The 26,785-nt window shown below is 39.1% G+C and overlaps 2 protein-coding genes across 5 annotated transcripts in view; one reads left to right on the forward strand and one right to left on the reverse strand.

Moving 5' to 3' along the window:
• The window catches only part of SETDB2 (SET domain bifurcated histone lysine methyltransferase 2), a 107,141-nt gene extending 85,573 nt beyond the window's left edge, over nt 1–21,568 (forward strand). Inside the window, exons 13-20 of the mRNA XM_070409082.1 lie at nt 477–584; nt 5,059–5,189; nt 11,873–11,916; nt 14,973–15,037; nt 16,269–16,335; nt 17,251–17,382; nt 18,434–18,505; nt 20,641–21,568. Coding sequence (XP_070265183.1) covers nt 477–584; nt 5,059–5,189; nt 11,873–11,916; nt 14,973–15,037; nt 16,269–16,335; nt 17,251–17,382; nt 18,434–18,505; nt 20,641–20,777 — 756 coding nt within the window. The 3' untranslated portion in view covers nt 20,778–21,568. The remainder of the gene's footprint in view (nt 1–476; nt 585–5,058; nt 5,190–11,872; nt 11,917–14,972; nt 15,038–16,268; nt 16,336–17,250; nt 17,383–18,433; nt 18,506–20,640) is intronic.
• Nucleotides 18,601–26,785, reverse strand: part of RCBTB1 (RCC1 and BTB domain containing protein 1) — an 81,596-nt gene continuing 73,411 nt past the window's right edge. For all 4 annotated transcript variants that reach the window (XM_070409086.1, XM_070409084.1, XM_070409085.1 and 1 more), the window contains one exon: nt 18,601–26,071. In XM_070409086.1, coding sequence (XP_070265187.1) covers nt 25,931–26,071 — 141 coding nt within the window. In that variant the 3' untranslated portion in view covers nt 18,601–25,930. The remainder of the gene's footprint in view (nt 26,072–26,785) is intronic.

Raw genomic sequence — 26,785 nt, forward strand, 5'->3', positions numbered from 1 at the left:
TTTCAAGTAACACAAAGAAAAGGGGCTTTGTGATAAGGTTGCTGGGGCATTTCATGGCTCCTAAAGGCAGACATGCAGGCCGGTGTAAGAAACAGGCATTGGAAAGCCATCAGGAACCTCTCTAGCCTCATTTTTGTTTTATTTTTCTTTTTACAGGCTGGCTTGTTCTGAGCATGTGGCTCAGAGCCTATTCTACTTTCCTAGGATAGAAAATCTGATTGGTCCAGCGTGGGGTTAGACTAGAGCCTCAACCAGTTTCAGTTAGCCATTGCGGGTCAGGGTTATGGAATAGAAAACATGCCTGGGGATTGGGACCACTTCCAAGAAAAGCAGGGTGGCTTGTGATCTGCTCACACCCCCAAAATGTTGTCACTGTTCTATCATCTTCCACTCCTGGTGATTACTTTTTGGTGCCATTTTCTGACTTGTAGCTCTCACCATTCCTTTGTGCATACTCTTCTTTTCCCAATCTGCAGCTGTATTCTTCAGCACTTGTGGAATGTGAGGATAGTGATCCAAAACATGGTTATAGAAGTTTTAATGTGGAAGCAGTAAAGAAAGAAATCTTCAGAGGAAGGAGATTGGTAAGTATAAATTATGTTATTACTTACAAGATGAACAGACCCTTGGGGGATGCCTTCAAAAGAAAGTCTATTTGATTAATACACCAAGGATAGAGATGCATCTTGGAGAGCTGAAGGAAGTGGGACCTGTATTGGAAACTCAGGTTGAACATTTAATAATTTGAAATAAACTATTAAATGCTTCATCAGCAAAGTATATATGCCTTAGAATTCTTTTGGCTGTAAATAGGAGGAATGCCGACCCAAAATGGTTTTAACAAAAAGGATGCTTATTTTCTCACTTAGCCAGAGGAGAAACTGGCTTCAAGGTTGGTTGTTTCAATGGCTCAATGAATGTCATCAAGGGCCCATCATCCTCTCTGCCCTCCTATCCACAAAATCAGCTGGTTCCCTTGTGGTCATAGGGTGGCTGCAGGCACCAACTGAAGCATCAGGCTTTCTCGTTTCTATCTAGGGAAAGAGGAAGTTCATCCCCAAGCATGGAATAAGAGCCCTCAGAGTGTTTAATTGCCCCCCCCCCCCTTTCCTGCACCCATTGCTAGAGGTGACTAACTAGTCAGGGTTTACCCTTGAAGCTGTGGTCAGTTCCCACTGGGTCCATTACTTTAGACTTCCTTATGAAAGGCCTTGCACAGCTTAACAAGCAAGCAGTACAGCAAGTATAAGTACCTAAAGCCCTTGCCACCACCATGATAGGGTTAATGAATCTGAGAAACATTGATTTAGCCCTTGCAAGGTGTCAGCACATACATGGACAGTTTCCACACAGCCTGACATGCTTTGAGGGTCAGCACAAGGCACTCAGCAAGCAGGTACTTCACCACATTTGGGCCTCAGGAATCCTTGTAGGTGAAAATGAAGATGAGGAAGGGAGAATTCAGAGAGAGGGAACAGGATGTGCAAAATGTGGAAGGCAAGAATGATATGGCATGTTTATAAAATTGTGAGCATATGACTCTCCATTCTCTGCATTGACTTCATAGAATTCCTTAGGATGTCCCAGAATGCACACAACCATTCTATTGTTGTTAGGTAATAAGTTGATTCAGGTTTCTCACTATAACAACTAAAGCTGCAGCAAATCTTTGTACATATATCCTTGTGTATTTGTTTGAGTGTTGCTGTAGAGAATATTCCCAGAAGTGGAGTGGCTGAGTGTCAAAGAGAATTCTCTTTAAAATTTTTGAAACATGCTGACACACTGTCCCGCAAAAGGGTTGTATCACTTTATATATCTGTACATAGGGGATGAAAGAGCACTGCTCCCAGCCCTTGACAAAAATGAATATCCAACTTTGTTAATTTTTGCCAGTCTGAAAGAAAGTTTTATCTTGCATTTCTCTGATCACTGGAGACAATGAAGATTATTTTTCTTTAGACATGTCCTATCTGCTCAGTTCACCCAGCTCCAGCAGTTTTTCAATGACCCCTTCACAATTAGTGGCCCCACCTCATAGCCATGGTCCGTCATTGCAGTCATTCTCTTCCAAACACCCCTGGCCTCCCTCTCCCCACCGCCCACATCCTTACTCTCCTAGCAAAGCCCCAACCCTGGGGAAATTGCGTCTGTCTGTTGTCTGCATATGCTGAGTAGCACCCACACTTGAGCAGTTGGGAACAACAGGCGATAACCCCACAAATGCGTTGACTGATCTTAGAGTCATAGTCACAGACCTCAAAGGGATTCTCCACCCACCACAGTTACTGTTTCATATCCCCTCATCTCTCTTTAAAACCTCTCCCCACCTCATCTTCCTATCCCCAAGTTAATGACTTTTTAAATAGACTTTATTTTTTAGAGCAATTCTAGGGTCACAGAAAATTTGAGGGGAAAGCACAGAGATTTCTTATATAACCCCCGCCACCCACACATGCACAGCCTCTCCCCACCATCAACATCCCCTCCCCAGAAAGTACATTTCTTACAAAGTAATGAACTTACATTGACAGATTATAAACACCCAAAGTACATAGTGTACATTAGGGTTAATCCTTGGTGCTGTACATTTCTTTGCCTGACTTTTACTGAGAAAATGGCAACCATTGGATGGAACTCCTAGTATCCAAACCACCACCCACCCACCTCTGTCCCACCTGGACCTCCCTCCTGTGAAAGCTAACCGTCCTCTTGGACTTTGGAGCCAGTCCCCTTCCCTTCTTAAGGACTAGACCAGGGGTGGGCAAACTTTTTGACTCGAGGGCCACAATGGGTTCTTAAACTGGACCGGAGGGCCGGAACAAAAGCATGGATGGAGTGTTAGTGTGAACTAATATAAATTCAAAGTAAACATCATTACATAAAAGGGTATGGTCTTTTTTTTTTTTTTAGTTTTATTCATTTCAAACGGGCCGGATCCGGCCCACGGGCCGTAGTTTGCCCACGGCTGGACTAGAGCCTTGCATTTACCTCTACCCTCTTTACATCAGTATCCCCTTTCTATTACGTTATTCCCCTCAGCACGTGAACATGAGCAACTGATCACGTCATCTTAAAAAACAGCCCTCCCTTTTACACAAGACACTTGTCAGTGGCAATGTTCCTTCTCTGTCCTTAGTTGACCTTTCAGCAGTATTCATCACGCAGTTGTCTGTGCCCTGCATCTTGAAGCACTTTATTCTTTGACTTCCTGGATACACTCTGCTAGTATAGCTCTTACCTGTAAGCTGGCTGCTGCTCCCGGGCGCCTTGAGCTGTTTTCCTCCTCTGCTCAACCCTTAAAGTTCGGGGTGCCCAGTGCTCTACCCGGGCTCCTTCCTCCATCATGTGGGAACAGCCTGCCTACATGACATCATGCAGTTCTCATGGCTTTACCATACTTATGCCAGTGACTCTGTATCTCTAACAACCAGCCTGGCATATCTACATGGATATCTAACAGCATCTCATGTTAAACTGGCCAAAAATCCATCCTCTACACCAGGGTGGGGAACCTTTTTTCTGCCAAGGGCCATTTGGATATTTATAACATCATTTGTGGACTATACAAAGCTATCAACTTAAAAATTAACCTGCTATACTTGGTCAAACATTTAATTAACTCATCCCTAATGTCTTGGCAGGGCCAGACCAAATGATTTCACGGGCCTTATACGGCCCTGGGGCCAGACGTTCACCACACCTGCTACACACACACACACACACACACACACACTCTCTCTCCCTCTCTCTCTCTCTCTCTCTCTCTCTCTCTCTCTCTCTCTCTCTCTCTCTCCATCCAAACCTGTTCACTCCTCACCTCAATAAACAGCACGTCCTTTAGCCATCATCTCCTCATCAACCTCCCAACCGAGCATCAAGCCCGTCAGTACCATCCTACAGACCTGTGTCCTCCACTTCTCTCTCTGTGTCAGTGACCCACTGTAGTGAAGTCGCTGGTCTGCCTCTTTTGGATGGTTGCTGAACACTACCAATACTTGCCGTGCTTTCTCTCCTGCCCATCCTTACCCCAGCCCATTCTCCACACAGCAGCCAGCATAGTGTCTTAAAAATATTGCTCAGTTTATGCTTCCCTTGCATGAGGATAAAATCCCAACTCTTTACTCTGGTTTATAAGCCCTACATGACACAGCCCTGACTACACCTTGGGTCTTATCCCAGACTCTTCCTTGCCCTCCTCTCTGCTCCAACTACACCAGCGCCCCCTCCCGTCCCCCACCCCCACCCCTCGAAGCTCTGCCCCATCCTTCCAGAAAGCTTGCCATTGTCGAAACTTATTCTTGCTGCCAGAACATAAGGCCTTCGGCTTAGAATGTCCTTCCCCCTGGTTGTGTTGTTGTTTGCATGCTAGGAGCTCTTATTATTCACATCTAAGCTTATATATCACCTCCTTAGAGGCCTTTACTTATCACACAATCTGTAAAACAGGCCTTCTTATATACAGGGAGAAATGTGGGTCTAAGAGAGAGGAAGTGACTGGCTGGAGACCACACAGCTCTTAGTGGCACAACCAGGAGCTAGCTGCTCCAACCACAGACTCAGTGTCTGTAACAGGACCCAGTGCTTAGAGCTGGACAATTTTCCAACCCTGCTTTTTGAGATTAGTTTTTTGAAACAAAACAGGTTTTCTGCTTTTTTAATTGATTTCAGAGAGGGAGAGAGAGGGAGAGAGAGAGAGAAACATCCATGATAAGAGATGATCATTGATCAGCTGCCTCCTGCACACCCCCCACTGGGGATCGAGCCCACAACCCAGGCATGTGCCCTTGACTGGAATCGAACCCAGGACCCTTCAGTCCGCAGGCCAATGCTCTATCCACTAAGCCAAACCAGCCAGAGCGGTTTTCTGCTTTTAATCAGATTATTACAAAATAGTCTGTGCCAAGTGTTCTAGTTAGCTAACCAGCCAAATGTAAGTAATGTACCTCAGGACATTAGGGTTACTGACTTAAAAATATTTAATAGCATGTTTAATTTTAAATTTTAAGAAAAATTATGAAAACAGGTGCTTACTCAGTAATATCTATTCTTCTGTAGAAATGCACATTTTGTGATGAAAAAGGAGCCACCGTGGGATGTGATAAAAAATCCTGTCCCAAGAATTACCACTTTTTCTGTGCCAAGAATGACCATGCTGTTCTACACACTGGATCTGGAGGAATTTATAAGTATTTAATAAAACAGTTTTAGAGCCACATTTGGGGGGACCGGAATAAAATAAGGAATGGTTTAAGATTAAGGCAAAGATACATATATTTTTAATTCTCACCCGAGGAGATGTTTATTTTTTTAGAGAAAAGGGGGGAGGGGGTAAGAGAGAAAAAGAAACATTGATGTGAGAAACTGGGGATTGAACCCGCAATCTAAGTATGTGTCCTGATTGGGGAATCTAACTTTCAACCTTTCAGTGTACAAGACAACACTCGAACCAACTGAGCCACACTGGCTAGGGTGCAAAGAGATTTTTAAAACTAATTTTATGCTGATTATTTCTAAGTAAGAACTTAATTTGGGGTCCCTGGTTGGGAATCTGACTTCACAACACCTTCTTCATATATCATGGGAAGAAAATAAGTAGGGTTGCTTTTGGTTTTGGTTGTAATCTTCCTACATTCCTTCTTTTCTGGTGGAAAGAAACATTGGTTGTCAGAGTGGCATGAGTGACCTAGTGATCTACATAATGGGTAGCCGTGAGACTGGGAACCAGTTTACATTTGCTCTTTCCTATAAACAGGAAAGGAGCCTTACTTGTTAGCCACAGGTCTATTGTTTATCCATCTTGTCTGCTCAATGAATACCTTTTCCCACCATGGTCACCACTATCATACCTATAAATAACTTCTAAAAATTATAAACTATGCAACAAATACAGTAATCAGTCTTTCAGTTATTAAAGAAACTTATCTTGTTTGTATTGCTTTTGACTTTTAAATCTTGCGTCATGTCTTTAATAATTCTTTAAATGTTAATTTTAACCCATTAAGGCATATTTCTTTTTTTTTTCTTAATCCTCACCAATGGACATGCTCATCAATTTTAGAGAGAAAGGAAGAGAGAGAGAGAACGAGAACAAAATATAAATGTGAGAGAGAAACATCGATTGGCTGCCTCTCATACATGCCCCAACCTGGGACCAAACACAAAACCCAGGTATGTGCCCTGACCGGGAATTGAACCCATGACCTTTTGGTGTATGAGACAATGCTCCAGTCAGCTGAGCCACACTGGCCAGGGCCCAATAAGGCATATTTCAAGTCCAGTAGAATTATATTTATTTTATCCAGGGAGAAACTTGAGCTCCCTTTCGATGAAAAGTTTCAGTTCAGTTAAATAATTATATAATTTAGTAAAAACAAAACAGTAAGCCAACTGTTAACTAAATTGATTCAGGCTACTTAGGTTGTTTTCATATCTTGGCTATTGTAAATAAAGCTTTAATGAACATAGGGGTGCATATAGTTTTGCAAATTAGTGTTTTTGTTTTCTTCAGATAAATACCCAGAAATGGATTGTATGGTAGTTCTAATTTTAATTTTTTGAGGAATTTCCATGCTGTTTTCTATAATGGCTGCATCAATTTACATTTCCACCAATAGTGCACAAGGTTTCTCCACATCCTGACCAACACTTCTTACTTCTAGTCTTTCTGATAATAGCCATCCTAACAGGTGTGAGGTGATATCTTATTGTGATTTTGATTTGCATTTCCTGATGATTAATGATGTTGAGTGAAACTGAATGATGGTTGGGGGCATGAGGGTTCATCATATCTCCTCCACATTTATATATGTTTGAAAATTTTCATATTAAAGAAAAAATTAAGTACCTGGCAAATGAAAGTGCTCAGAGATACCAGAATCCAAAGGGTGAGAAGATTAATTTTGATTGGGAGAAGAGGTGGGGTGGCTAGGAAAACTAAATGGAGGAGGTGGGAACTGGTGTGAGACAGGAAGAATTCATTCATTCCCATAGATGAGGGGACCCTGCATCTTAGGGGTCAGCACCATAAGGGAAGGAAGGAGATGTAGGTAGGGGCTGAGGAGGAAGAAAGGATGGAAAGAAAATGCGGCTTGAGCAGATCCTTAAAATTCATCATTTCTTCTTCATAACTTTGCTACTTCTCTTCTGGGGCACTGATCAATTCTAGATTCATGCAGTTCAAATCTAAAATTTAGGCGAGATGCCTGTAGAGTTAGAAAACTGTGCTTCCCAAATTAATACATGCAGTTTTGTGCTAAATATTTATTGTTGAAAATCAGAACTTTGTATAGTCAGATAAAATTTTGTGCATCTTAGATGTTGGGTCCTTAGGTGTCTTTATTCAGTAAAAACCTACTGATTACTATCTATAAACTAGTATGTTCAGAATATCTAGTCAGGGCTAAACCCTTCAAGAGAGCATACTGACCTTTCTGAGGCCCAAAAACATGGAGAACATCTGGCAGAGGCTCCATCTGTGCTTGATGTGGGTCAGTAACTTACACAGGTTCAAACAGATTTTTTTTTTTGGCTTAAGTTTAAAATTTTTCAATTAGAGACGTTCAATATTTTATTAGTTTCAGGTGTACCACATAGTGATTAGACATTTATATCATTTACGAAGTGATTCCTTCAATAAGTTTTTCACCCACCTGGCACCCTTATAGTTATTACAATATTATTGACTATTTCCCTATGCTGTACCTTATGTCCCTGTGACTCCTTTGTACCTATTTTCTACTTCTTAATCACTTCATCTTTTTCTCCAGCCCCCAGCTCCACTCTCATCTGGCAACTATCAGTTTGTTCTCTGTATCTATGAGTCTTTTTCTATTTTGTTTGTTCATTTATTTTGTTCTTTAGAGTCCACATATAAGTGAAATTTATATTTGTGTTTCTCTGTCTGACTTATTTCACTTAGCATAATACCCTGTGGGTCCATCCATGTTGTTGCAAATGTTAAGATTTCATTATTTTTATGGCTGAGTAATATTTCATTGTGTATGTACCACAACTTCTTTATCCATTGCCTTTTTTAAAATTGATCTTTATTGTTTAAAGTATCATAGATGTCCCCATTTTCCCCCCATTGACCCCTTCTAGCACACATCCGCCCCCTGCCCCAGGCCTTCACCACACTATTGTCAATGTCCATGGGTTATGCATATATGCATATAAGTTCTTTGGTTAATCTCTTCCCTCTGAGGTTGGGCAGTCTGTCTCATGTTTCTGTCTCTGGATCTGTTTTGTTCTTCAGTTTATTTTGTTCATTAGATTCAACATATGAGTGAGATCGTGTGATACTTGTCTTTCTCTGATTGGCTTATTTCACTTAGCATAATACTCTCCAGGTCCCTCCATGCTGTCTCAAAGGATAAGATATCCTTCTGTTTTTACTGCTGCATAGTATTCCATGGTGTAAATATACAACTCTTTTTTATCCACTCATCTACTGATGAAACAGGCACTTGGGCTGTTTCCAGATCTTAGCTATTATGAATTGCACTGCTATGAACATAGCGATGCATACATTCTTTCTGATTGGCTTTGGTTTCTTAGGATATATTCCTAGAAGTGGAACCACTGTGTCAAATGGGAGTTCCATATTTAATTTTTTGAGGAAACTATCCATTGTCTTTTGATGGATTATTTAATCTGTTTATACTTAAAGTAATTATTGCAAGGCATATAGATATTTCCATTTTATTATTGTTTTCTGATTGGTTCTGTAATTCTTCTCTGTTCCTTTGTTATTCTCTTACTCTCTTGTATGTTTGACTTTCTGTAGTGTTGTGTTTGATTCCTTTCTCTTTATTTCTTGTATATCTTTTGCAGGCTTTTGGTTTGTGCATCATATATCCCAAGCTATGTTTACAGCAGTCTGTCTTAGGTTGGTGGTTGCTTAAATTTGAACACATTCTAAAATCACAACCAGTTTTACTCTCCACCTCCACATTTATTTTTACATAATTTTTTTTTACTTCTTGTGTGTGTGTGTGTGTGTGTGTGTGTGTGTATCCCCTGATTTAACTGTTGTAATTACTTTTGCCTTTTAAACTTTGTATTAGCTTTATAGTTGATTGATCCAGTGATTTTATTGTTTACCTTTATCAGTAATAATTTTTCTTTGCAATATTTTCTTATTCGTATTTTTTGCTGCTTCTCCTTTTTTCCTCCTCCTCCAATTCTCTCTCTCTCTCTCACCTTTCTTGTAATACTGGTTTGGTGGTGATGAACTCCTTCAGCTTTTTCTTGGCAGGAAAGCTCTTTATTGCTCCTAATATTCTAAATGATAGTCTTTCTGGGTGGAGTAACCTTGGTTGTAGGTCCTTGCTTTTTATCACTTTAAATATTTTGTGCTAACCCTTCAGGCCTGCAAAGTTTCTATTGAGAAATCAGCTAACAGTCTTATGGGAGCTCCCTTAGTTTTCTAACAGTTGGTTTTGATGCTTTTAAGATTCTCTCTTTGTCTTTAACCTTTCACATCCTATATAATAAAAGACTAATATGCAAATTGTCCCCTTGGGAGTTCGGCTGACCGGGAGTTCGACTGCTGGCTATGATGTGCACTGACCACCAGGGGGCGGCGTGGAACGAAGGAAGGCCCTGATTGCCGGCCAGGCCTAGGGACCCTACCCATGCACAAATTTCATGCACTGGGCCTCTTGTTTTATTTTATTTATTTTTATTATTGAATGTATCATAGATGTCCCCTTTTAACCTTTGGCATTTTAATTATGCATCTTGGTGTGGGCCTCTTTGGGTTCATCTTTTTTGGGACTCTCTGCACTTTCTAGACTTGTATGTCTATTTTCTTTGCCAGATTAGGGAAGTTTTCTTATTTCTTCAAATAAGTTCTCAATCCATTATTCTCTCTCTTCTCTTTCTGGTACTGCTGTGATGTGAATGTCATTACATTTTATGTTGCCCTGGAAGTCCTTAAACTATTTTCATTTTTTAAAAATTATTTTTTCTTTTTGCTGTTCTGCTACCTTGTCTTCCATATCACTGATTTAATTCTCTGCTTCATCTAATCTGCTGATTCCATCTAATGTAGTCTTCATTTCAGTTCTTGTATTCTTCATGTCTGACTGGTTCTTTATTTTTTCTATCTTTTTTTTTTTCAAGCTTCCTATCTCTTTATTGAATGTCTCACTGATACTATCTACTCTTCCCCTAAGTTCATTGAGCATCCTCATAACCATTATTTTGAATGCTGCATCTGGTAGATTTCTTGCTTCCATTTTGTTTAATTCTTTTTCTGGAATGTTGTTCTGTTCTTTCATTTGGGACCTGTTTCTTTGTCTTCTCATTTTGGCTGCCTCCTTGTATTTGCTTCTGTGTATTAGGTAGAACTGCTGTATCTCCCAGTCTTGGCAGAGTGGCCTTATGTAGAAGGTGTCCTGTGGGGCCCCATGGCATAGTCTCCCTGTTCACTTGAACTGGGTGTTCCAGTGGTGTCCTTTGTGTGGGCTTTATGTGCCCTTCCATTGAGTTGAACCTTGATTGCTGTTGGCACATCAGTGGGTGGGATTGATCCTCAGGCTGACAGATTGTGAGGACTGGCTATGACTACAGCAAAGCTGTTGTGCAGGGGTTGACCCCACAAAGTGGGATTTGCTTTAGCAGGGCTCTGGTGCCTGCTGAGACCACTATTTGGGTGTGTCATTTGTGGCACTACTTGGTAGTGCTCTGGAATGGTCTGAAGCCAGCCCCCAGGTGTGTTGGTTCCAGGGCCTCTTAGGAGGGGCTCCTGTGCAGGCCAAGGTCAGCTGCTCTTTGGCCTGAGGCCACCTGGTAGGAGCTACAAAGTGGTCTGTGTTTGGTAGCTGCCTGTGCTGGGAGTGGAGGCACGTGATAGTGGTTATGCTGTGAAATGAGGCTGGCTTCTACTAGCTCCAGGCTTGGGACTGGTAGCAAGAGGTACATAGAAAGCTGAGGCCAGTCAGTGTTCATTTGGGGTTTGTGGATCTTTTAGAAATTTTAGGAAATTCCACAGAGCTTGTGTGGATTAGCCTCTGAAAGGTGTTTGGGTGGGTGTGGGAATTGGGTGGGGCGGGGTGTCGGGGAATCACCAGGCCAAGGTGAACTCTGTTAGCCATGTTGACTCAGATTTTTGTGTCCACCAGCGCCTGCAGGTTGTATGTGGGGAGGAGTCAACAACAGACCAGTGGTGCCTGATGGCACTTTTGTCTTGAGAGAGCTACTCCTCCAGGTCTTGCTTGAAGCCAGACTAGTTCCTCCACATATGTCCCTGGCACTTTTTAAGCTTCTTTCCCTTCTCTAAAACTTAGGGTGAGTGAGTCTGTACTCAAGTCTTTTAAGAGGTTGTGTGGGTCTTCTAACAGCCCTCCTCCACACCCAGACTGGGTCCCTGCTGATTTCACAGCCACACGTGGTGGGGTCTCCTTTTCCTGGCACTGGTCTTCTGGGCTGGAGAATCTGGTGTGGGGCTAAGGAGTGAGTGAGGGGCCTCCACAGCCAAGATATCCCTCCCAGTTCTTAATAGCCACACATGGGTGTGGGGATAGCGCATTTCATATCTCTGCCTCTCCTACCAGTCTTGACATGGGTTTTCTTTATATCCTTAGTTATAAGAGTTTTGTTCAGCTAAGACTTTCAAGTGATTCTCAGGAGTGGTTGTTCTATAATTTAGTTGTAAATTTGATGTGGCCATGGGAAGAGGCCAGCACAGCGTTTACCTTTATTTCCATCTTGACTGGAAGTCTCAAACAGCATTTTTCTTTAACAAATATTTAGGGCAATACCATCATAAAGATAGTTTAATTCCTTTTTAAATCACGAAAATAGGCATAATATTTGAAAAGTGTAAGTAAAAATATTTAACAATTCTTTGAAATTGCATTTTCAGAGTGTTTTGCCAAGAACATGCTCCATCGAGAGAAACTCAATCTGGTAAGTCTCTAAAATTTAGTATTGTAGGTTTAAAGAAAAGTAATCATTTAGGTAAGACATGAAATAACCTGATTTACTAGCCTCACTGAATTAAAATAAAAATTTCTGAATTAAAAATTTTACATATAAAATTGTCATTTTCTTTGTACAGTGTATAATATAATGTAGTTTTCTTTGTGAACTAGGCCTCCTCTCTGTAAAGCCTTTGTCTCGTGTCTTCCATCCTCACTGCATTCAGAAGACTGTATCACAACAAGGTAAAAAACTTTGCCTTTTTGTGACTGCTTCCCTTCTAAAAGAATATCAGAATTTTTAGTAGATAAAATTGATAAAGTGCTGCATGGCCCCTAAATGAAAGTGTCCTAAGAATGCATGGTTAGCATTTCAGTTCTAATTAATGGTTAGCAATTAAGTTCTAAAATTGGACCCTGTCTGAATGGAAGTATGGGATGCACATTCATTCATGAATGGTTTCCACGTACTGTCAGAAAAAGCAGTATCTTTCTAGCACAGAATCTGGAATGCTCCTTGTGGACTGGAGTTAGGACCTATTTGGAAAAGGCTCAATTCTGTGTCATGCCAACTTCATTTTATCCAAACAGTATCATTACCCTCATTTTTTAGTCATTACTGAAGCAAAATTTTGGGGCTGGAACACACACGGTGTTTGTTCCCTGGGCAGGATGTCCCAGATTCTTTGTCCGCTGGAGTCGAAGAATGAATCCACAGACAGAAGGTGGTATAGCAAAGGTGGAAATTTATTAAAGAACAAGTACAAAACCCCACGTTGGGAGGAGGGAAAAAGAGTCCCACTGAGTTCCCTTTCCCTATGGCTTATAAAGGCTACAGAGCCTGTGCCTTGATATCCCCTCTGGTCACTATTCCTTTGGACTGGTTCCTTTAGTAACTCCTAGGCTTTCTTATTGTAACCCCCCTCCTTTCTTATTGTTTTCCTATTCCTTTGAGCTTTTACTTCTGGATGAGGGGCTTCCTTCCCTTTATTTTGTAAATGTAGACCTTTTGCTGTTCCCTGCTCCCTCTTTCTGTGGCAGTGATGGTGAACCTTTTGAGCTTGGCATGTCAGCATTTTGAAAAACCCTAACTTAACTCTGGTGCCTTGTCACTGTTATGCCCAGATTTCAAGATTCCCAAGAAACCACATCAGGGAGCCAGCCAATCGATGCAAAAGCATAAGAATCTGTATTTCAAGCTAGCTCAGCTCCCGTCCACCAGACTCACCGACACAACGGCAAACCAGGTGGCTGAGAGAGCGAACCCCGCCTGGAGTCCGGTTATATAGGGGGGGTTGGAGTAAGGGGAGGAGAAAGGACTGTGCTTTGCCGATTGGCCAAGCCGGGTCTTGTTCTATGGCGCGCACTTCCCTTGATTGTCATTGGTTAGTTTAAAATCCCGGGCGTGGCCAGCAGAGGCCGGGGCTTCCGGGAAGAAGGCCGCACGTGGCCCCAGCATGGAGGATACAGGCAAGATGGAGGGCATAGCCCTCGCCCTTTCAGTCACATATAGAAATTTTGTGATATTTGCAACCATAGTAAAACAAAGATTTATATTTTTGATATTTATTTTATATATTTAAATGCCATTTAACAAAGAAAAATCAACCAAAAAAATGAGTTCGTGTGTCACCTCTGACACGCGTGTCATAGGTTCACCATCACTGTTCTATGGAAATGTACCTGTTGCAGCTTTTCAGCTCCCCTATTTTATGGAAATATACCTTCTGCTGCTCTGCAACTCTGTGCTTCTTCCATGGTCCTCTTAATTTCTAAAATTTCCTAAAACCTGCTTTTTCACCCCTAAAAATTCCTGTTTCAGTACCTTTTTTAAAAATAATGGGTTGATGTTTTGGGGAAGAATAATAAGAAATCGTAAATTTACATTATTTTGAAATATGTGTTGCTAGCAGGAATTCGGTACGCCTCATATGTAGCAAGCATTGGCCACAGTTTAGGTCCCAATGAGGGTGGACTAGGGACATATAAAGTACACTTCCTAGGAATTACTGGGTATTAATAAAATAAGCTGTTCAGAACTAAATGCCATTTCAATACAATATACTTTTCTTTACTTTTTTTTTGGTTGGAAACATTACTCTTTTAACTTATTAAGAAATACTATGAAAAACCCTGTTGTCAATTACTGTTTATTGACAGGAAAGGTAACAATAATGTATTAGTTTTAAAAAGCAGATTATAACACTGGTAGTGAATCCTCTCCCCAGAAGATTGTCTTTTGAATTCTTCCCAAAATTGTCTGTGTATACAAACTTACCTACTACTGTACTTTGCTTTTTCACTTAATATATTCTAGAGAGCCTTCCATATCAACACAGGTGGATCTACCTCACTTTTAAAAGGCTGCATAATGTCCCATTGTGTACATTATTCAGTCACATAACTGAACCACAACTGGACTAGTCTCTGTATGATGGGCATTTAGGTTACTTCCGGTTTTTCTACCACATTTAATACTGTAGTTAGCATTTTTCTCCATTCAACTTTGTGCCTTTATGCACTATACTGTTAGGAAAACTTCCTTTCAGTAGATTGCTGGATCAAAGAGTATAAAAAATGAAACTGAGTAACTATTGGTTAATTATCTTGCAAAGAGGCTGCACCAGCAGTATGTAATTACCCAAATCCTCGCAAACATTAGATACTGAGCACCTTCATCTTTGTCAATCTGTTTTTACTTTGCATCTTTACTTGAGTGAAATTGAGTGTATTCCCGTCTTTTGATCAGTTATATTTATTTTCCTGTCACCCAGTCTGTTTTCCTATTCAATGAACCCTCTCCCCAGAGGGCTCCCAATTTGCCCATTTTTCTACTCCAGTGTCTTTTTTTGTATTGATTTATGAGATCTTTTTATATTTTTTAAATTGGCCTTTTATCATAGATGTTGCAAACATTTAGTCCAAGTTTGGCATATCTTTTGACTTTGTAATAACTTTTGGCATGTAAGAGTTTTACATTTTATGTAATCAAGCATCAGTCTTTTCCTTTATGGATTCTGATTTCTACATGATTTATGTTTTCAGCTCATTTTTCAGGAGTACAAAGAAAAAGAAAGAAGACAGATCACTCAACAAGCATTTCTGTACAGGTACTTGGACTTAATTTTATTATAGCTTTAAGTTTCTTACAAAGTCCTCATTTTAACCATTCTGGATTTCAGGTGAAATGATAGAACCTTAATGAAATGAATATTAAAGAGAAGTTAGATGTGACAGTCCTGTAGCTCCTGTAACACATCCCCCGGTACCAAATTAGTAAGAATCTGAACCCATATAGTGCTTATGATCTTAAAATGATTAGAGGTAAGGTCGAGCATCCTTACCTAGCCAAGTATTTCCCAGCTGCATGCTCCATACTTGACCTAATTTGTAACTTATAATTTTCTGGATTACTGTTGTGTGTAAAGCATATGAAAATGTTTTGGGGATTTCAAACAGTTTTTTATGCACCAGGTCATATAAGCAACCTTCACCTTTCTCCTGTTTATATAAGAGTTACTTGTCACAACTCTTGATGTTTTGTCATACAAAACAAAAATACATTTGATATTTACATCAACAGATGAATATGGGGCGTGATTTTCACCATAGGCATATCATTGAATTATACAAAAAAGATTGATTTTCATTTTATACAACATTCTGAAACGGAATTTTTGGACTGGAACCCGGATTCTTTGTCCACCAGAGTCGAAGAATGAATCCACGGACATAAGGTGGTATAGCAAAGGTGGAAATTTATTAAAGAACAAGTACAGACTTCCACGTAGGGAGCGGGGAGAGTCCCACAGAACGGATTCCCATGGGAGGGGGAAAGGGTTCCACTGAGTTCCTTTCCCTATGGCTTATAAAGACTGCAGATCCTGGTGCCTTGATACTTGATATCCCCTCTGATAGGTCACTATTTCCTTAAGACTGGTTACTATAGTAACTCCTTGGCTCAAAGGTCAACCTCACAGGGGACATGTGAGGTTCTCCCCCGCCCCCTCCTTCCTTATTGGTTTCCTATTCCCTTTGGGCTTTCTTCTTCTTCCCTGAATGAAGGGCTTCCTTCTCTTTATTTTGTAAATGTAGACCTTTTTCTGGTCCCAGCTCTCTCATTCTATGGAAATGTACCTGTTGCAGCTTTTCAGCTTCCCTATTCTATGGAAATATACCTTCTGCTGCTCTGCAACTCTGTGCTTTCTCCATGGTCCCCTTAATTTCCAAAATTTCTAAAATTTCCTAAACCTGTCTTATTTTAGCCCTAAAATTTCTGTTTCAATTCAATGCCAACAGTAAAATCAGTATAAAGTAATCTTGATTTTTCTCTCCTTCTAGGTACCTAAACTAACAGCAGTAAACAGGTCCGAAAAACAAATGGAAGAAGAGGATAGCAGACACACAGGTTTGCTATAAGTTTTTTTTCTGTAACAAATATGACCTATAATACTTACAAAAAAAGATGAGCCATGTGTTTCAAAGTTGGTATCCCACTTTATTCTTCTAGACCTGTAATAACTAATTTATAAGAATAGAATTTTTTTGTCTTAACAATCCTTTTTATCATAACCCCAGCAGATCAAAATAACTTAGGTTGGGACAGTCCATCACTCTTCAGTATTGAGAGGATATTCTCTTTGTAGAGAAGGCAAGATAGTGTGAGCTTAGAATACAGTATCGTGCCACCCTCACACTGAGATTCCCTGCTCCCTGGGAGCCAGTACTGGCAGCTTTCTGTTCTTAAGCAGATAGATGTTCTATAACAACAGTCACTGACAGAAAAATAACAAAGGCTGTCATCTCAAAAGAGTTGAAGCTAAATTTGAGAAAATTGTCTTGCTTCATATAATTCTTCTAAACAAAGTTTTTCACATTTTCATAACATTTCATTCATTGTTTCAGCTAGGAAAAATGAGGTTTGATGAAATTACAATTAATAGACAACCTAAAGGTACTGTATGTGTTAACTATGCTCATCTACCACTAGGCAACGTCTTAAGAAGACTATAAAGTGATTTATAACAGCTTCCCTAACACTGTTTCCTTCTAAAATGTTTTTCTTGCCGAAACCGGTTTGGCTCAGTGGATAGAGCGTCGGCCTGCCGACTCAAGGGTCCCGGGTTCGATTCGGGTCAAGGGCATGTACCTGGGTTGCGGGCACATCCCCAGTAGGGGGTGTGTAGGAGGCAGTTGATTGATGTTTCTCTCTCATCGATGTTCCTAACTCTCTTATCTCTCTCCTTTCCTCTCTGTAAAAAATCAATAAAATATATTTTTAAAAAAATAAATAAATAAAATAAAATGTTTTTCTTATTCTTAGATGCAATTGTGAAAGTTGCTTTTCTCAAGAAATGTAAGGAAGCAGGACTTCTTAATGATTTATTTGAAGAAATATCACAAAAACTTCATTTGATTCAGGAAAGACTCATGGATGAGAATATTTCAGAATCAGGTACTAAAATAGCGAAATTCCTATACAGAGACTTCTCACAGACGTACATATAAAACAAAACAAAAAACCAAAAACCTGTACACATTTTCTATCTGAAGTATTATTTTCCTTTTTATTTCATTCTTTAATAAAATCCATTGTTCCAGATCTCCTGTCTTTTACAAATCTACAGGATGTGGGCAATTCACAAACTCATTAATTTTGTAAAAAGTATCCTGATGCCATGAAGGTTTTCAAGTATTTTCCAAAGGTGTGCATAGCTGAGAGTAACCAGCAAGAGATGGGCACTTCAGAACCAAACTCAGTCACACATCCACCTCCACAGATGAGCACACTTGTTGCTAAGATCTGAGAATGGCATTATGTTAGTTTTGATTTGACTCAAATTCTGTTCCTTAGTAAACCAAGTGTCTTTTTTGGTATGTTCAAGTTTAAAGTATGGAAGTAATTTTACTGTTCAGACTGATGTGTGACTTAGTTAAATGTGACCTTTTATTAGGAACTCTTTGGAAAGCTGAAGTTCCCTTCATATGGGCAGATATATAGCCACTTAGCCTTCTTATCATTTCTCCTATGAACGTAAAACCTTTATTATAAATATTGCTATTTTGTAAGAAAAAGCTTGATAGTCTATATTTTAAGCAATAGTATAAAATAAATGGTTATTTGAAAGGGATTATTTTCTATAGGACAAAACCAAAAAATGAAATTAAGAGCAAACATATCTTAAAGCTCATTCAATGCATTCTTTGTCCAAGCACTTCTCAAACTTGAGCATGCCCCTCAGAATCACTTGGAGCAGCGGTCACCAACCGGTGGTCCCTGAGGTCTGAAAGGTTGGCAGCCGCTGACCTGGAAGGCTTGTTAAGTCACAGATAGCTGGGCCTCCCCCTGGAGGTTCTCATCAGTAGAGGTGCCAAGAATGTGCATTTCTAACAAGTTCCCAGTAGATAACTGCTCTGTTTACTTTTCATTTTGGAGGGTTATTTTGTGAGGTGTTTCTGCCTACATAAAATATTTAAATTAAAACAAAATGTTTTTCTCCTTCCAGACTATGAAGAAATCGGGACTTCACTTTTTGACTGTAGATTGTTTGAAGACGCATTTGTAAATTTTCAAGAAGGTATGAGTTAGAATCAAGCAGCCAAGTTTACAAATATTTATCAATATTGAAATAATGTAATATTCAGGTGATAAAAATCATATTTCAATGGACAGTTTTATTTATGATTCTTTATTGTTGAAAGTATTACATATTAGACACAGTTTTATTAAATGAAAAAGCGACACTACAAAATAGTATGACTTCTCACACACACAAGAAAAAATACGTAAATACAGAGGCACACGTACACACAGAAAAACTGCACCAAATGGAAACAGTATTTATCTGTAGGCGGCTGGGTTAGTGTTTTTCTTTGTATTTTCCACAATGTCCAACCTACATATAGTAATATTTTAGGTAGAAACAACAAAAAATTATTGCAAAATGGCAGGATATTTGGGCACCATGTTCAGAAATCGGCAGGAACAGATGAACCGTTCTTTGGCCTCTGCCCTCAGGCAGCCAGGCTGTGACAACTCCAGCTGCCATTTGTCTCCCTCTCACTTGGTATGATGTATACATATTTTAATTTTCCCAACATTAATCTGCAAATCCAATGGCCATCTTTAGATCAACTCTAAAGCTTATGAGAAAAAAAATGAACAAGAATAGCTAAGAAATTTTTGAAAAAGAAAAAAGCCTTGTGAGCGCAGAGACTTAACTTTTCTGTAAAATATCAACCATTTATTGAGTAGGTGCTTTTGCCATTGTTTAAGATGCCTTCAAACAAGGCTAAATTTTCATTTGTCTGATCTGACTTCTCCCCAAGGCTGCCACACACAACTGGGAGGTGTGCACTGCACATCCCAGGGGGGGGGGGGGGGGGGCGGGGGGCAGAGTCACACAGTTTTTTGCAAATGGCTTCTCTGAAGTTATATTTGTCTATCCAGCAAATGGTATTAGGACAATAGGTTTTCCCTGTGGAGAAAACATTACCAGGTAGTTCATATCCCTGTCTCAATATACACAAGCTTTTCATTTTGTTTTCATATTACATATTTCTATTTGAATTTTGTATTACATTTATAATCAGCAGAAAAAATATTTCTTAACGTCTACCAAAAATAGTGTAGACTGCTCATGGGAATATCCGTGTGTGTTTTTTAAGCAGCCTTTTAAATCTTTTTCTAAAAAGCTTTATTTTGTAGGGGACTTTCACTATGTTTATTTTTTTTTTTGTAGAAAAGGTTACATCTTTGGAACATGACACAGGTCACTACTTGGGTGGGTGAGTGGGAGTATATAGGTTACAGTGTAATATTTGTGGGGTGGGTCACTAGGAAGAGACACTATTTGAAATCTCATGAGAACCAACTTAAAAGACTTAACTTTAAAAAAAATTTACTGATTTTAGAGAGAGAGAGAAAGGGAAAAAGAGAAACATCAACTTGTTCTACTTAATGCATTCATTGGTTGCTTCTTATACTAGTATGTGCCCTGACTGGGAATCGAACCCGCAACCTTGGTGCATTGGGACAACATTCTAACCAATTTAGCCAGGGTAAAAGGCTTTAACTTTTGACACCCAACTAATAAAAATTGTTTGGCTTAACATAGCCTTTCTAATGTTCCAGAACATTAACTACAGGTACGTAGGTATTCTAAGATTGTGTATATGTTAATATTCTTCCGTTTTGAGGTTTTTTTAAAAATGACATTGCCTCTGAGTAATGTTCCTAAATTTCCACATTAAAAGCCTTTCTATTTCTAAATAAAACCAAAAGCTTTTAACATTAAAAACTGGATGCATTTTTATGAAAGACTTGCCCAGATCCTTGATATTGTAATCACATGCTCTCGCCAATCATCATCTCTCAACAAATGTATGTAGTGTAGCATGAAGGTTATACAGTGGCTGCTTTTGAGTTTTCAAAGATACACAGAGTGCCTTTTTCTGCTATAAATATGTACAAAACCTTAAAGATTTACTGATCAGTTTTATGTGAAATAAAATACTAGAATTCTATCCTGAATTAGAAGAGGAAGCAAAGACATAAAAAAACCAGTTACTCCTCTTAAGATCCTAGATTCTTTTCACTTGGAGCACAGCATCGTGTACTATGCTCTTGCAAATAAAAGGGACTAGATAGCATAACATTTTTTTATACAACTTCTGAATAACCTGAAATCATTTTATTTCTTATCATACACAGCATTAGAGACTAACATTCAGCAATTCGAAGAAAAATGGCAGCAGATGAAGGAAGAGATTGAGCTACTTCAGGACTTAAAACAAACTTTGTGCTCTGTTCAAGAAAACAGTGCTTCAGTATCTTCTTTATCTTCTTAAGAGTTACCATTTCTTAAGCCAGAAATTGAGCATAGCTGCAAGCAGGCTGAGAACTAGAGACCAGGCCTGGGAAAGCCACACATCTCTAGCACAAGGTCTCGTGTCTTTCTTGTCTGCACACTTTGATCCTCACCAGCTCAAACCTGTTCATGCCTAACTGGGTGTTTACTGCCTCCCTCTTATGATCTCACTTCTCCTACCCTCTCCTCTGACAAAATGTTTCTCAGATTCTACTTGAGTAAATTGGATCATGCCTCCCATACCTCCCAACCTCTGTACTAAAACCCTTTCTCTGGCTTCCTGCTGACACATTGCCTCCACCCCTCTCGTACTCCAGTAAAATAGGTCAGCAGTCGCCAACCTTTCGGACCTCCGGTTGGCAACTGCTGATCTAGGTTGATTCCAGTAACACACCAGGTGCCCCTGCCCCCAGGGCCTTTAGCACATCCGGTTGTGAAGTCTTAACTGCTCTTTTGCCTTCCTCTTACTGCTCCCTCTGCAGATCTTATTATAGAAGTTCCTCCCACTTATTCCATCTGAGAGTACTTTTCCTTCATACCCCTTCCCAGTATAACCCACTGTACCTTACATCACACTGCTGGAGTATCAGCTCTGAGGGCAGGAACTAACTATTCTGTGTTTGCTTACTATCACATTCCCAAGCACCCAGCATGCTCCATAAATGTTTGTTCAAAAAATACATAAACTGTTTTTATCTTTTGAAACTATTTCTAGCCCATAATGCCTCTTAGAAATAATAAATTTGAATATTTTATTTTACTTGTACCAAATTTGCCTGTCTTCTTGTCACAAAGTCTGCTTTTTAAATTTCTTCTCAGCCACAGTCATCACATAGAAATACATCATCTTCAAAATAAACACTGAGATTTAAAATTGGACTCTGAATAAGAATATCAGTGAGAATATGTAAGAATGAAAAAAAAATGATAGTTACGATTTTTCTCAACCTTACATTCACATTTCTAATTTTTTACTATAGTACCTTAATACACAATAATCCTACATTTCTTATTGTTGTTAATTCTCATCCAAGGGTATTTTTCCATTGATTTCTTAGAGTGGAAAGGAGGGGGAGAAACAGAGAGAGAAACATCCATTTGAGAGAGAGACATCAATTGTTTGCCTCCCACATGCACCCTGATCAGACCCAGGGATGGAGCCTGCAAATGAGGTATGTGCCCTTGAGAGGACACTGTATCCACTGAGCCAAACTGGCCAGGGCAATAATGCTACATTTCAAAATGAGTTTGATTAAGTCTCAGCATGATGCCGGGTATGTAGTAAGTACTCAAAAAATATCTGTTCAGAGAAGAATATGATGTAGGTGAAAAGAGAATGGGTCCATACCTGTTGTAAAGGCAACCCTAGCCGAAGTCAGGTCAGCGGTTCTCAAATTTGCACATCAGAATCGCCTGGGGGACTTAACAAACTAACAGCCAAGACTCCATCCCAGACCCACTGAATCAAATTTCCCCTGGTCTAGATAGTAACTCAGCTTCTGCCCTGATACTGAGTAATAGTTTTGACTTCATAATCTTTATTTTAAAGAAAACCTCTGTCCCCCCACGTTATTTTCAAATTCAATCTGTCATTCACAAGATTACTTGGGCACAATGCAGCTCATGTTTTGCAGTCATAAAGTAAGCAAATGTCCGGCAGACTTAGACCTGGTTTTGTACTTTAGCTCTATCACTTAGTACTGAAAAACTTTAATCACATTGTTTAATCTATCTGAGCCCAATCCTGCCTACCTTATGGTACAAAATGTGGGCATGAAAAAAAATGTACATGCAGCACAGGGCATGATGCTTGGCGTGGGAAATAAATGTTCTCACATACACACATCCTCCCCTTGCCAGCATTTCCACCTCTCAGACCCTGGCTTTTCTACTCAACCAGACTTGCTTATGTTAGGCTCTGGAAGGCTCATCAGCTCCCACCTGTAAGCCTTTGCTTGTGCCACTTAACGTGTTTTGGAAATGAGCTGACAGGACACTTACATTTTCCCCCACACTGCACAAACATCTTCAGATATGCTTCTTGTATTAACTCTTAGGTTTTCTCTCACTATCATGAAAAGCTGTTTACAGATATGTTATTGTGTTAACTCCTAAACCTTTCCTATAATGTATACTTTCCTTGAGGGCAGGGACTATTTATGTCTTTTCCTTCACTTATAAGTACCCCAAAGGATTCAGGTTTTTCTGCTGTGACAGTTCAACTGTACTATCTTTCAGCAGAAATAAAATCAAAGGATTTTTATAGGGGTGTGTGTGCAGTTCAGACGCAGTTGACACATGTTCATGGGGGTATCTATTTTTAGCCTGATACCTGCTAAGACTCATAGTACAGATTTTTTTAAGTTGTTGTAAAATTTACCATGTTAACTATGTTTATGTGCACAGTTCTGCAACGTTAAGTAAATTCACACTGTTTTGCTACCCCCACCGCTGTCCATCCACAGAACTCTTTTCATGTTGCACAACTATAACTCTGTAACTGTGACTCCCCATTTCCTCCTCCCTGGAGTCCCTGGCAACCACAACCTACTTTCTGAAAGTCTCTGAATGTGACAGGTACTTCACATAAGTGGAATCATACAGTCTTTGTCCTTTGGTGACTGGCTTATTGAACCTAGCATAATGTCTTCAAGGTTCATCCAAGTTGCAGCATGTGTCAGAATTTTTTTTATGGCTGCATATTACTGATTTTTGAGGGGGGTAGTGGAACAACTACATGCCTCTTTTTAACAGCTTTATTTATTAATATGTCATTCTAAACATTACATAAATACAACCTATACATTAGAGTATCAAACATGTTCCAGTAAGAAGATCAACAGTACATTTAGGGCTATTTTAGGAAATATGAATACTTTGGCTTTCATTATTACATCAGAGGAAAAAAGCAATTCAAAGAATAGTTTTCATCTCTATGATTAACAACAAAACCAAGTAGAAAAATAAGTATATATTTTTAAAAAAAGATAAACAATTTTGAAGGACTTATTCCTGTTCTCTTCACTACATACATACTCACACAAATTACTCAATAATATGAGAAGTGGTTCTTCACAAATATTTGTTCAATGAATGAACCATGTATGGAAATGGACCTACTACTTTAATTTGTGCTTTTCATAGTCCTTTTTTCAAGTAAGAGCAATAGTAAACATACTGAAGTTCATGTTTTGTCCAGATCAAAATAAGCCTACAGAACAGTGATTGTTACAAACACTACCCACCATAATTAATCAAATTAATATGTATTATCAACCTAGTAAGAAAAGTTCTATTCATGTTACAGAACCAGTTCTAACCTAATCACTGGACTTTAATCACTAGCAACATGGTCAAGAAAAGGGGTCTGGAACTTCTAGATTTGTATATGTTTTACCTGTCAATGAATTTCTAGCTTCAGGCCCTCCCTGCTACACACACACTTAAAGACACTGCTAAAAATAATAGCTGCCGCATCTCTTCACCCTCTTGTTAATATGAAAATGTATTTAGGCAAGAGTATACTGAATATGTCATTTTTATAGGGGAAAAAGTGTGTGGAGGAGGGGGCAATTTAAACTTGAATTCTCAAACTTTATCTTAATAAAATAAAACATCGTTAAATAGTAGTGGAGATTCTAATTTATAAATACATTTGATCTGAAAATGTATTTAGGCTCCAAGTTCAGATGGGAGGACCTTCTAGGCAGGAAACAGAATTTGCTAAGAGAACTCCCACAAATGGAAATGAGTCTGTGGATTGGAGGGCAGAACAGAGCTTTGTTCTTAAAGCAACTGACACACACGACAAAGCTTAAGAGTTGAATATTCTTACCTTCCAAATCACACTTCATAACCAGACTCCCAAAAACAAAACAAAAAATCCCATAATTTTGATCCTTTTTCAAGGTCCAATTGTGCTAAATATTAGACCTAACACAATTAAAAGGAGAGGAAAACCAAAAGTAAAAGCTGGCGAAGTTTCAAATAAGTGAATTGGTGATGGATTTGGTCTAGATAAGAGATATAACTAATTCCTTTAAGTCCTGTAAGAGAGTTGGTTTTAAGAACCTTTTCTTTGAATCATATGTAGCAGATCTGATGATTTAGCAGCCACAATTTAGGAAGGCAAGAGTATATTGAATATGTCATTTTTATAGAGGAAAAAGTGTGTGGAGGAAGGGGCAATTTAAACTTGAGTTCTCAAATTTTATCTTAATAAAATAAAACATTGTTAAATAGTAGTGGAGATTCTAAGTTATAAAACATTCACCTTGTCCAAATTTCTTTCATTATCAACTTTTCACAGACAGTTCTAAATTACTACTCTTTATGTGCTTAAGTCTTAAGAGAAATCTTGGCTAATCTAAAAATTTATCTTAACATAATTATCATTTCAATAGATTTAACTCATATTAAACTTAATATTATTTTCATACACCATGAAGTTAAGAAAAAGTCCATCAATAGTGCAAACACACACAAAAAAAGCCTCAAAATATCTCAGCTATTCTTTCACAGTAAGGCAGTTGAGCTAGCAACTAATGCAGCAATTCAGTAAGACCCAAAGTCAGCATCTTTAATTCATGGTGGGGCCTCTATGTCTAACTCACAATTCACAAACTATCACCACCCCTAGTGTCAAACGGATTGTTGATAAGTGAGCCAGGAGAGTTGCCACAAACGTCCCCTTTCCAAGTTCATAAATTCCTCTAATGAAAAACAAAAAAACAACCAGCTAAACTTTCACCCTTTTATAGTGTTCCAGACAAACCGATAGTCACATTTAAAATATACATGTCTGGAAACAAGAGTTGTTTAAGTTCAGGAAAAGCCATATATACTTCATATATTCCTACACAGAGAATTGTGTCTCAGATATGAAAAGAAGTAAGTTCAGGAAAAGCCATATATCCTTCATATATTCCTACACAGAGAATTGTGTCTCAGATATGAAAAGAAATAAGTTCAGGAAAAGCCGTATATCCTTCATATATTCCTACACAGAATTGTGTCTCTGATATGAAAAGACAACCTGATGGTTTTTACCTGCAGCATATCACCAGTAGAGCACAAAAGACACACCATCACCAGTGCCCCAGAGCACTCACACATAACCCAGCAGCCTTGGCTTCAGTTCTTAAAGGCTCCACATTTACTGGCTTTAGCAATGAATTCCTTTAGCAGAGGGCCATCCATTTGCCAAAATGCTGCGGTCTGTGTAACTTCTGTCAAATGATTGATGCAAAACTTAAAGCAGAATTCTTCTAAATCCTGGACACACACAACAAAAATAAAAACAAGAAGAGGCCTTTTTAAATTAACCTTAATTGAATTACTCTCTCCAAACCCTTCACCCCAAGTACCTCCCCCTCCCCCAGAAAGGATAGTTGAGTCCAGAAACCTCAAATTAGGCAAACAAGTGGCCACAGGTAGGTGTCAGAAAAGCACGTGCTATTTACTCACAACACAGTAAAAGCAACGGTTCCCTATCTCGTCTGACTCTTCAAAACATACCCACATGCACACACACACAGTCCATGAAGGGAAGTTTCCTCATGGTTATCACACAGTCTAGTGAGTCATACTTAACATGATTTTAAAAAGCTAATACAACTTTAGTCCCGATCATATGTTTTACCACATTCAAGAAGTCAGAGAAAAGAATTAAGATATGGGTTATTTAGTTTAAGGCAAAGACTACAAAAAATAAAAGGGGGGGGGGGCTATAAGAATTAGAAAAGTGTTGAAGAGGTGTAGTCAACCTAAAGTGACGCATTAAAAAAATTTCCAAGGGCCTTAAATTCACTTTCATGCTCTCCTAAATACAAATGCCTTCAAGAATAATACTCAACAACGTCCATCACACCTATTTCTTAGATGGTTAACAGAAAGAAGAATATTCAGAGATTGGATTTTCAGTCAGACAAATGGAAGTCACCAACCACCACCATTCAGGAAAGTAATATATACAAATGGTAAACCAGA

This window comes from Myotis yumanensis, unplaced genomic scaffold, assembly GCF_028538775.1.
Source record: "Myotis yumanensis isolate MYYU_CA2020_CCGP unplaced genomic scaffold, mMyoYum1.0.hap1 SCAF_3, whole genome shotgun sequence".
Taxonomy (NCBI): Eukaryota; Metazoa; Chordata; class Mammalia; order Chiroptera; family Vespertilionidae; genus Myotis; species Myotis yumanensis.